Consider the following 12,208-nt stretch of genomic DNA (forward strand, 5'->3'; position numbering starts at 1 on the left):
ACGGTGACAACAACAGAGAGCACCTGATAATTTTTTATAATCAAGTGACTAAGCAGAAGCCTGCTGTTGTCCCTTTGCTCTATGCTGATATTGTGAGGTTTGCTGGAGAAAGATAATGAATATAAAACTTTTACTTTGCTGGCCTCTAGGTAGATAAAAAATATTTTAAGGGTTTTGGATCCCTTTAATTTCCATAAGGGTTGATGGAGGAGACAGCCATTTTCTCTGAGACTTGGTAGCTGTCTGAAGTGACCCATCAGGCATTGTCACGATCTGCAGGAAAATAAGCTGATTGGGGTGTCTTCATTCTCTGTAGTTTTAAGACCATACTTTCAAAACTTTACAGTGCTGGATGCATAATAAATAGAGTTATTATGAGATTAAACGTCTTCACTTTCTGGGGAGACAGGATCTGTGAGTTCTGTCCTCCATTCTGTAGAAGGCTGAAGGCAATCTATAATCATGATTTGCAGAGGAGCAGAGTCTCTTTCTATTCTTACTGTGTAACTTGTGTATGACTTGGGAATGGCTCAGCTCAGGTGCCACATTACAGTTTCAATGAGACTTATGCCTTTAAAAGCCCTGACTGTATCTATAAAATCTATGCAGACAGAGATATGAAGCACAAGGGCTTCTATTCATCCTTAGCATAACTCCATGGCAACTAGTGGAACAACACCAGAAGTGAATTAGGCCCAAAGTCAAATGACTTTGCTGAAGGTCACCCAGTAAATCCCACTTAGTATGAGATGTTATTTTACTGCTGTTTTCTGTAACAGCTAGAGATAATGTGTCAGAATCTACCCTTCATAACATGGACACAGAAAACCGCTGCTGCCTTTTGTGAGAACTGTGCCCATTCACTTGGCAGTGGGATCTAACGCATTGTCTGACAGCGTTATTTTATCCAGCTTGAATTGCAGGGGATGTAACCTCTAAATGAGAGAAAAATTGCTATGAAAACTTTAGGGCCAGATCCTGTCCCCACTGAAAGTGGACAGAAGGTATGCTAGTGGACCTAAGGTCAGCAGGATCAAGCCTTTTGGAATTGATTTTTATGAGCTGTGTTCCCTTATTCATCAAACAACCCTTTCTTTTCCAGATCTTCCAAACTTTCGACTGAGATTTAGCTTGAATGCCTGCCAAGGTATCTTGGCACTGCTAGATGTATCCTTTTTCAGAATAGGCTAATACCTTACCTGGGCTTTAATTTCCCCGGGGAGTGGGAGAGGTGGTGGTGGGGGGTGGTTCACGGTGACTTCTGATCCATCGGAGGGGTTTCCTGCATAAAGATCTCCTACCAGTTGTGTTAAGAGTTTGGTTTGTAAGGCATTGAATGCTGCTCCCATTGAAATCAATAGCAAAATTTTAATGCATTTCAGTGGGAAAAAGATCAGGTCCAGGGAGATCCCACAGAAGAGGGTGGAAATCCCAGAATTATCCTCACCCCCATTGTTACTGTGTTAAATATATCATCACTCTGATTTGTAACAGTTTTTGGAATCTTTCTGCCATTTTACTGCAACTCTTATTGACTTTAACTCCTCAACTAAGCTCAATGCCAGTGGTACACTGAGTATTCAGGAATTCAGGGTCCTGTGGAAGAGACTGCTTTTCTATCTGGTACTAAAATACTTTACTTGCCCCTCCCCTCCCCAGTTTACTCATTAATCTGTGTTGACTAGGAAATAGTTAAAAACTGAGAAACCAGGCTAATGATAGAGTATACAGAGAGATGGGAACTGATTAGGAAAGGCATTTGGCCTGTTAAGACCCAGGAACAGACATAATACCAAGCAGGGCAGTCTGAGAGGCAGACTGTGCAGTGTGAATGCACACTGCAATGAGGCATGGCTCAGGGATTGAAGCCCAGCTGCAGGGGGTTAGAGAGTGGGGCCCACCTGCCTAGGAGCCCTGGGTCACCTGAGAGGGATGATTGACTGGCTCCAGAGGAAATTAAAAGCTTACAGTTGGGAAAGAGGTGGCTGTGATGGTGAGTGAAAGCACTGCGCCTGGGTTGCCTTTCTCCAGGTCTGAAGAAAGACTGGAGGTTTTACTTCTGTTATTTGTCTGTGGCTTATGTTGTTGCCTGTATCATTTTGTTGTGGGGACAAGCATTCCCCCTATAACATAAATGCACTAGAACTAAGAGCTGACTGGGCTTTATGAGGAAACTTGCTCCTGGTTTGGGCTAAAGGAGGGGAAACCTGGTACATGTGCCTTGTGTATAGCACAAAAAAGTCAAGTCTCTAGCTTAGCATTTTATTTACACTGAGGTTTCTCCTTTTAAATTCATGGTTATTTACAATGTGAATGAGACTCACCAAGGTCAAATGACCAAGGGAAAAGTTCCATAGTGGGTGCATCTACACATGCAATTCATGTGAAGCAATAAACTTTGGTGCATATTGAGTAGCAGTTTATTGCTCCTAGGCACCACATTTACACATGCACCTGGGATCATGACACACTTAGCTGGGTCAGAGCAGCTCTTTTTGACTCGGCTCAATGCATTGTGGAGCCCCTGTGCTAGCAGCCCCCACACTGAAGCACTCTTCTGCCCCAGCCAGCCCCATTATTGTCTACGCATTAAATAACACCACCACAGGATAGTACTTGTCTTTACAAGTACTAACCTATGGCAGTGTTTATTGTGACCTAATAGGGTTACATGTGTAGATGTAGAGTCTTTACTGCAAAGCTAAGTAGGCAGCTCCACAGTAAAAGTCTCATGTAGATGTGCCCAGCGAGAACTCTAGATCCTGCTAGCTTTTCACAGGGTGCATTTTTATGGAACATTGTATTCCTAGCACAGCTGCTTCATCAACACATTGTAAACAGAACAGGCTTGGGGCTAAATCTGTGCTAACTTTTCACTCACTAAAACCCCATTGGGCTGTAATGGGTTTGTAAATCAGGGCAGGACTTTGACTTCTAGCCTTTTTGGGTATAACTCCCATCCAACTGCCTGCTTTGCTGGGGAAGTTAGCATCAATTTCAAGTTCCCCACCAGCTGGAAAATGCTGCTCGTTTCCTAAGCTGCTGCTATTGACTGTAAACAATGAATTGTTTTAACACCTCCACATTAATGAGCAACACACGCAGCTCAGTGAGGTTCATTTGTCTGCTTAGGATCTTCACCTTTTGAAGATGCTCACAATTACTTTTACTTCTTTCACTTACTTTGTTGTTGTTGTTTTTAAACAGGAAATTTTCCAGAAAAAAGATATTCACAGATTGGGAAATCTGGACTTAGTGGAACTGCATGCAGCTGTACAGGAGATAGGTGAGCAGGTAGCAAATATTGGCAGGTACTCACTTCCCCATCCATAGAAGCCAAGCAACCCTCCAAACTGGGTTGGACTAAATGACCCTATGATTTTATGACTGTACATCGGGGCAGAGGCAGACAAAATACACAGGTACCTATGTTGCTGATTGACCTGTGCTATTTCTGCTACTCTCCTGCTAGCTTCTCCCCGCCCCCACCCCCCATAGTCCAGGAATCATTATCCGTTTCAGGAGCCTCTTGTACTTGCATGATTTGAAGTATGAAGTATTGCTCCAACTTTGGATCCTGTATGCCTCAGACTCACAGCTGAGGACAAAGGTGATCACTCCATAGTTGACTTTCAATCAGGGACAGAAGTTTCTGTCTATAAAATCTACCACCCCTGAAAGTTATGAATAACTGCACTGATTTTGTAGGCATATGATCATGGGCTAGATCCCCAGTGAGTATAACCTGGCACAGCTCCATCAAAGATGCTAAAGCTAATCCTGATTTCCAACAACTCAGGATCTGGCCTTTCTCTTGGTAACCTTTACGCCAAGGCCACAAGAGCTACAAGTGACCTCCAGAACTCCAGACAGTATGAATATATATTTGATGATCAGGGTTATGTTTTACTCATCTTCAGTACTGGAAGATATTTGGGATGAATTCACCTGAATTTATCAGCAAAACAAAAAAAACATGACTTGGAAAGATGAGGGAAGCTAGGAGATATGTTTCTCCAATAGTTTCAGCTAATTGCTTCTCTTAAACACACACAGTATATTACTGTTAAATGGGTAAACAGCTGCTATGACTTCAGTCAGAGATGGCTGCATGTCAGTGGTGGGTAAAGAGAACCACCATCTGTTACTTACACTACCTCTTATGGAGGCTGGGAATAGGGATGATCGAACCACTTTAGTTTTGGGAAGGGGGTGGTATTTGGATCAAGACACTAGGGTTGGATTTATTCTTAGCTGTGAGTCTTAGGCAATGTTTGCAGCAAACTTCTCCTTCTGGTTTGTCTTTCTAAAGGAATCTCACTCAGCAATGAAGTCTGTAATCTGATGGCGATCCGATACGGCAACCCTGATTTGAAGATCAGCTTTGAGAGCTTTGTCTGCTTCATGCTGCGAGTGGAGATCATGGGGGGTAGGATTCTTGCTTGGCATGTCATTGCCACTGGACTGCGTGGCATTTTTGGAGCCTGTTCAGAACTATTCAACTCAGTGCTTTGGACTGCAAGGGTCAAGACATGGAGTCTAGTACCTTTCTTATGTAGACTGGAGTAATTGCACTGAAGCCAATGGAGTGAAAGGGAGGAGAACTGGGACCTTTGCCTCTAATCTTCTTCCCATTATCTTCTCCAGAAACCAAAGCTAGACAAACTGGAGGGGGTCATTCATTTCTACGGGGAAAGTAGGTCTTGAATGTAGAGTGGTAGTATGGGTTTGTGGAAGGGGTTAAGAGAGTAACGAATGGAGGTTCTTCAGTACACAGAAAGGAGGGGAACCGGTGATGTGTCCTAGAGAGAGGAATTGAGACCTTCTGACCACCAAGAGAAACAAAGAGAATAGAAATGATGGAGGTCCTGCTCTGTTCCACATGGCATTGGGGAATATTAAATATACATCACCCAAGCATCTCAGACAAGGCTAGACAGCATTATTTGGTCATGCTGTCTTAGACTAGGCAGGGTAACACAATCCTTAGATTTTATTCAGCTGCTCCCATGTTACTGTCCTGAAACAAGAAGTGACTGGGCCCTAGTTACTGCCCTTGTGTTTGGGCATGCAGCTTCATCCAGAGGTTGTGGAGCAGACCCAATGCTTTGTGAATGGGTTGAAGGCTCCGAGTTTCAGCTTGCCTCTGGGGTGGTGGGCTTCAGTTAACCTTTATCTAATTAGCATTGCATTAATTTCCTCCATCCCTCTCCTTCACAGAGGCCTTTCGCAACTTAACTAAAGATGGCAAAGGAATATATCTCCAGGAGTCTGAGGTAAGGTGCTGCACTTGTTTACTCCATGTAATGCAGAAAAGACTCTGTGTGTGTATGTGTGTGTGTTTCTATGGTCTCAAAATTTAATATTCCTTTAACTGCTGTTGTAAGGGGCTTATTAGTTACTTGCCATTGCTGGGTCATTTGCTTTCCTGAAAAGTAGGTGTAAAAGCTCCCACTGTTAATCATGCCTCAAAATCCCCTCTGAGGCAAAAAGGAAGATTATCTTTATAGTATTGGTGAGGAAGAAGAGGTGCAAGGAGACAAATTTCACTTAGGAGTTTGTGCCAAAGCCAAGAGAAGGACCAGTGGCCTCAAAATTTCAGGGCTTTTCATTGGCTACAAGACTATAACCAGTTTGCATTAGCTACAAGACCAATAGGTTTTTGTTCCTGCTTCAGCAGCCAAATTAGGGTACCAGCAAAGTCAGTGGTGAAACACCCACTGATTCCAATATGGCAGGGTTCAGCACCATTTGAAATACGACCCCACCATTGTCATTCCCAGTTCTGAATGTTTCCTGAATGTTGCCAAAGTCCAATGGGATGGGCCAGTTCAGACCTCTTTCTTATTGCCTTACAGTGGATGATGATGACACTCTATTCATGATGCAAAGCAGTGGAACCTAGATGCACTGACCTACTCCCAGACATGGAAGTCTGCTTTTAATTAACTTGCTGTGCATATTGGACTCTTGTGCTCATACCCTATTCATAGGAGCAATCAGTCTGAAGCTAGTGGGCTGACTTGCATGATCGCCGAAGTGAATACGTATTGCTGGATAACACACCCTTGGCTGAAGAATGTTTCTTGAAGAACTGTTTCGTCTATGAGCAGAATTGACTGTAGGATTCCATACTTGGTGAAATGAAGATTGGTTTTATATATCGTTGCAGAAATCTCTGCTGAGAGCCATATGTTAGACTGACTGACCTTATTATGGCTGGACTGAGGGAACAAGTGAATGAAAACTTTAGATTTTGTAATTCTTATCACCAGTTATTAGAATGAAATGTCCTCTAGAATGGCCTGATTTCCTAAGGCTTCCATATGCTCTTAAGGTTGATTGTAGCTGGAAACTACTCTCTCTCAGTTGGTATTAGCAATAATGATTTACATTATGGCCACATGTAGGAATAGGCCCTGCTGGTTTTGGGCTGAATAGGCATGGGAGAGGGACAGTCTTTTGCTTGAATGGCTCATGACCAAAAGACACAAACACCATATTTCTTGCATACCACATACAAAAGTTCCCCCAAAATTAGCCCTCCAAAACTGGGGTGCATCTTGTAAGTGGGGAAGCTGATTTGCTGTGTGGAGTAGAAGCATTGGAGACATTGTAAAATAGCTCCTAATCCTTTTCCTTCTCTTCCCCCTCCCAGCACAGTGCGTGCATGGAGGGACCAGGGTTGGAACAAACCACTGCAACTGCTACCTTTTAGCATCAGCTAGTTTGAAGCCTTTCACAGCTGAATTGGAGCAGGAGAGAGATTAATCTTCGGCTCATTCACCTTTCCTGTCCTGCTTGGGCAACAGCAGCCAATTCAGCTGTGAGAAAGTTAAAACTGTAGCCTTTGCCTGACCAGGAAAGAGAGGGTAAATGATCTGAAGATTAGGAGCAGAGACAAGCCCATGCAGTATTAACTCTGGAAAAAGCTTTTTGTCTTCCTTCTGCCTTCCCAAAAACAAGGTGTTGGGGGTGTGTGATATGCAAGAAAATACAGTATTCAAATTCCACAACCTCCAGGCATCTGTAATAAAGGCTTAGGCCCCAGAAACCTTTTGCTTTCACTGTTTTCAGGGACTTAAGCAGGGTGGAGCAGGACTGCATGTAGATACCTCTGTTCACTGATGTGCCTAATAGGTGGAACAGAATTTGGCCCTGTGTGTCTACCTTAGACTGATTCTTCAGGAAATTTCAGCTGAAACAGTTCAGCTGCTTCTAAGAACAAAGCTAGGAAAAAGAGATGTTGTTTTTCCCATGTTAACAGCAGTTTTGAGACCTTTACTTTAAGAAGCTCTTACGCTTCCCAGCTTTGGAGCAGGGACTTGAAATTTGGCAGTGGGTGGCTTTGGTGTCAGAGATTTGCTTTTAAACCATCCCTTAAAAGTCCACCCCAATGATGCTAAGTTACGAGCCCTTGAAAAGGTTTCAGTTCACCCATGCTCAGTAGAGGCGTGTCAGAGCTTTGCAATGTAATTCCATGATGATAATGTCCATACTGGGCAGGCTCCAGTCTGCAGCTCCAGCACATTTTCCCTACAATTGCACTTCCCATCTGTGCTAGGTCATGGCAGGTCCCAGAACTAAACACAGGAGCTGAAAGCAAGGGAACTGTCTTGCTCCCAGCAATAACCCTCTTGAGTTTAGACTTCCTGGAGGAAGAAGCTGCCTGATTTGAATGCTGAGGGAACAAGAGCCAGCACATTCTGTCCCTCTAGTTATAGTCAGTTTATTCCCATGCCGTTATTTTTAATGAAAGATGTATTTTTGTTACAATGAATATTTATGTTTGTTATTTTTTTCCTATGTGGTTCTATTTATAGCATGCTATGTCTCTTTGCGGCCTATTGCGACTTGGCTAAATACCACTGTTCATCTCTCTTCATTGTTCCCAAACAAGGGTATTTAGCCAAGTCACAACAGACCACAGAGGGGAGAGATGTACAATACACAGAAAATGGCGTGGTTTTCTCACTCCAGTAGTTACTTTCAGATGTTCCAGATATTGAAGTTCTCCCCCCCCCCAGGTTCTGTAAGCAGACCCTCTCCTGAAGCATGTGACAAGTGTGAATCCCCCTTCCCTCCCGACTTGCAGAAGAACATGATGCTGAAACCTAAGTAAGCCTGATTTAATTCACACTCAGCTCAGTGGGGGATGTTATAAACACTGGTTTACTGAATGCAGTAGCAGTGGTATAAAAGCTTATGGGGAGTCCCCAGCCTTGCAATGACCTCTGTCAGATTCTTCTGTGCAGTCGGGCATTGAAAGCTTGTCAGTCCATATAGGGTTTCTTGCACATAATGTGTAATCATGCTGAATTTGAGCCTTTTGCAACTGGGGGTGTTTGGCAAGAATAATATGATTACATGTTGGAAATCGTTTACAAATTCCTCTTGAACAAGGTCTGGTTAAAATTGGGGTGGGGGAAACCCATTTCTAAATGGATGCAACAAGTTTATTACAATAACCCTCTCTAGTGACTGAGTTGTATTACACAATAAATATGTGTAAAATTTAATGCATATCTATTTAATGCAGAGCAGTGTAATTGCTGGGAAGTGAGTTATTGATTAGTTGATCCAGAGAAGAAACAGAATTCATCTATGCCATGTGTTACTGAATATTTGTAACAATAATCTGTATTGAACCATGTGATTTGCTGCTAAAAAGTGTGAAGAATGCCTAACTGCAACCATTATACCAAAATGCGAACAATTCAAACTGCATTATCTGGATCACAATAAAATGTTTTGGCAGTGCCACGCACTCAGATGCTGTAAAGCTTTTCCATTGCTCCAGAGTAATGTTTTCCTGAGTAAAAGAATAATATATCTTCAGAATTACAATGTACATTGTTGAAAAATGATAGAAAAGGTTTCTGAAGGATGCATTAATTTATAACCGCAGGTATTAACAGAAATGCTAAGACTTGCCATGGGTGGAATTGCTACAGCAGGCTGTTACAAGGGAGTGGAAAGCAGGATTGAATGTGTCTGGATTTGTAGTGAGGATACAGATTTTTTTTTAAATGGAAAAGACTGGGATGAGTAAGAGGACGTAATGCAGAGATGCACATAATACTAAATGGTAGAGAGGAGGTAGACAGAGTAAGCAGCACTGCACCTTTTTTCCAGTAGAAGAACAAAACAATCTTAAAAGAAATTGAAAAGGAGCAAATTTACTTTTTCGTGCAATACACAATTAGGCAGTGGAACTCCTCGTTGGAAGGCACCACTGAAGCCAATAGCCGAAAGAGCTAGGTGTTAAACTCATGTTGGGTGTGGGCTAATTATTAATAACTGCAGGCTTGAACGAAATGCTCCCTAGGGCATACTCTCCAATTACAAGTTTCCACAAGTTGTCCTGCATCTCCCCAAAGCTACTGGTATTGGCCACTGGACTGGAACTAGAAGTTCTAGTCTGGTGTCCTGGCTCCAACAGTCTTGTGACCCTATGCTTGTCTCTGGGTTATCAGTTTAAACTTAAACTAGATTAAATGCCTCCCATAGCCCTCAGCTGTTATAGTCCAAAATCTGTTTCAGCTCTCAGGCACCTCAATCAATTCCCTGTAAAACTGTTACTCAGTTAATCTATACTGTCATCTTTGCTTTAAGACTAAATCACAAAAAATAGTGTGGAGGAAAAGGGCTCACCTGCCTTTTGCACTAAGTTTTTCAGGGACTTGGGTAGGATGGAATAGGGTCACGCTTAAGGACTATTTATGTATCCTTGGAGTTGAAATAGGATTTAGATCTAAACCCTTTTAGTCATTGCAAAAAATAAACTGGAAGATCTGATCAGATTCTTCTTGTCTATAGGTGGAGTCTTGGGTTCTGTTCCTGACTCTCTGGGTAACTAGGGGGCAGTCACTTACCTGTTCGGTCTCAGTTTCCTTGCCTCTAAAATGGGATTAACATGCATCTTTTGTAAAAGCAGAGTTAAATACCAGGCTGGAGGGCACTTTATATATGCAGGCAGTCAACACATAAAATACCAGCTTGCATTTGTCAGTGACAGTGAAATTCAAATACAATGACAGGCTACAGATCAGGAGATTACATTTTGACATTAAAACATTTTCCATTAGGAATCTTTAGCAGTAATAAAGTGGCCATGAGTTACAAAAAACACCACTAGATGGAGATCTGTCCTTAATCGTGACAACTGTTAGCCTGCAAACACAGCAAAGTATTAGAAATGAGGAATTCCTCCAGCTTAATGGGCATTTAAATGAGAAGGTAGAAGGTGGCCTTGGGTGGATCAAGAACTGGTAATGGGGTATGAAATATAACCAAAGTGAGCCGAAGTCTTGAGTCAGCCTCCCTTCTGACTCATGAGATTGGTTTAAAATTAGGAAGCTGTGAACATAATAAATTCAGGTCCTTTTTTATTTGCTTTTTGTGTTTTGAGCCTTTAGGGTCGATACGTTCAAATGTTCTTCCACAGTGACGAGGGTTGGAAATGTGCTTCCTTTTAATGAAAATGGAAATTTTTCACATAAAGTCAGCTGGTGACCTGCAGCTTTCAGAAAAAGAAACCAAACAGCAAGATTCACAATGAAATCACTGAAGTGGTTTCACACTGCATGTGTGACACAAAAGTGACATGATGGAGGTCTTAATTCACCTCTGAGGGAGGAGGGACAGGGGGTCACCATCCTGTCCAAAGCAGCACTGAGTTATAGCGACTGTTATATAGAGAGCCCTGTGCTCCTCAGTGCTAACCTGAAGAAGGTGAAAAACTACCTCCCTAACTCCCTATCTCAGTTCATGGCTCCTTGGTTAAATTCACCAAGTCTTGCCCTGGCTCTCTGGGAAGCTAGGCAAAGCAATCTGTTTGCAGGATGACTCTTTTCCTCATAAGTTTCAACGTTCCTGGACTCTCTCTGACTGAAATATGTGTGTAGTCAGCAGATGTGTATGGGAATGATTTCGCAAGGAAGAATATTTATGTCCTGAAAGCAAAACGGAGTCATTACTATTTATATTTGCAGGGATTTTTATATTACACTAGTGTGTAAAGGCCCTGACAGAGATCAGGGCCCTATTTTGCTAGGTGTTGTATGAACACAGAGCATGAAGGAGTCACTGTTGCAAAGAGCCCACTACCTAGATAGACTGGGCAGACAGAGTAAGAGAAAGACATTATTATTATTTTGTTTCCCATTTATAGGTAGGGAACGGATCTTGAAGAGATTAAGTGATTTATCTAAGGTCAAACTGCTCTCAAAACCATGAATGACTGGTGCCTCCCATGACAGGGGTGGCACCATGGCGGTGAGTGGGGACTGCTTGGAAGCAAGGTGGGGGTGACCAATCTCGGGGGGGGTGCCCCCCCGTGCTCCTCCTATGCATTGCCTATGATCAAAGCAAACCCCAGACTTCCTACTCCCAGCCTAGTGTCTTATGCCAAGGTTACCCAGTGCAGAGCTCATTTCACTGCTGAGTCCTGCTTTCCTCTATCTTCCAAGCACAGTGCTAATGATCCCTCACATGGGTCTGGAGAGAGGCAAAGGGAACTCATTTTAAGTTAGCCAGACTTCAGAAGGAGTCAGAAAAATCCCTTGAGCTCTACCACACACATGCATGAGTATATACACAAAGATCCTTTTACATTTTCAAGCTATGGGAACCCAAAATGAGGAAGAATTAAAGGAGGTTCCCCCCCCCCCGAAAGCAGCTCTCTGCAAAATGAAATGCTAACAGTCATGAGTCCTTTGCTTGGCTTCCTGCTGTGTCTAACACTGGATTACACCTAAAAAGGCGCATTGCCAGGCTTGAAGTTCAATTTATCAGCACAGTCAGGATTGATTTGTTACACTACCTGTTCTAGGGAAATAAATGTCTCCATGCCATTCCCCTCCAATCCAGGCAGGTCTTTGTTTTCCTCAGATCATCTGTGTAATGTAAGAACCTGACATTCCACAGATAAAGGGAAAAACCCTACAAAATACAAAATATCTCTAGCCAGCAAAGTAGTGCCAGAGACTAATGTAGTTTGGAATACAAAGCAAGCCACTGGTCTGTGAGCATCTGGCACTCTGGCGGCTGCAGCTTCTGGAGACAGGCAGGGAACTACCTGTCTGGAGTTTTTCTTCAGGTTTTTTGTTGGATGCTGGTGATAGATGATCAAGATAATGGAGTCCCATTTAAATCTACTATACAATGAGCCAGGACTTCTGAACCAGCTAAACTGCTCCCAGTGCAA

At 42.8% G+C, this 12,208-nt stretch overlaps 1 protein-coding gene across 1 annotated transcript in view; it reads left to right on the top strand.

The window, feature by feature from the left end:
- The window catches only part of CAPN14 (calpain 14), a 38,820-nt gene extending 29,794 nt beyond the window's left edge, over positions 1–9,026 (top strand). Inside the window, exons 16-21 of the mRNA XM_019549572.1 lie at positions 1,103–1,167; positions 1,555–1,623; positions 3,208–3,286; positions 4,313–4,429; positions 5,221–5,276; positions 5,859–9,026. Of these exons, the coding sequence (XP_019405117.1) occupies positions 1,103–1,167; positions 1,555–1,623; positions 3,208–3,286; positions 4,313–4,429; positions 5,221–5,276; positions 5,859–5,885 (413 nt within the window). The 3' untranslated portion in view covers positions 5,886–9,026. The remainder of the gene's footprint in view (positions 1–1,102; positions 1,168–1,554; positions 1,624–3,207; positions 3,287–4,312; positions 4,430–5,220; positions 5,277–5,858) is intronic.
- The last annotated feature ends 3,182 nt before the right edge of the window (positions 9,027–12,208 follow it).

This window comes from Crocodylus porosus, unplaced genomic scaffold (assembly GCF_001723895.1).
Source record: "Crocodylus porosus isolate Cpor-Errol unplaced genomic scaffold, CroPor_comp1, whole genome shotgun sequence".
Lineage (NCBI taxonomy): Eukaryota > Metazoa > Chordata > Crocodylia > Crocodylidae > Crocodylus > Crocodylus porosus.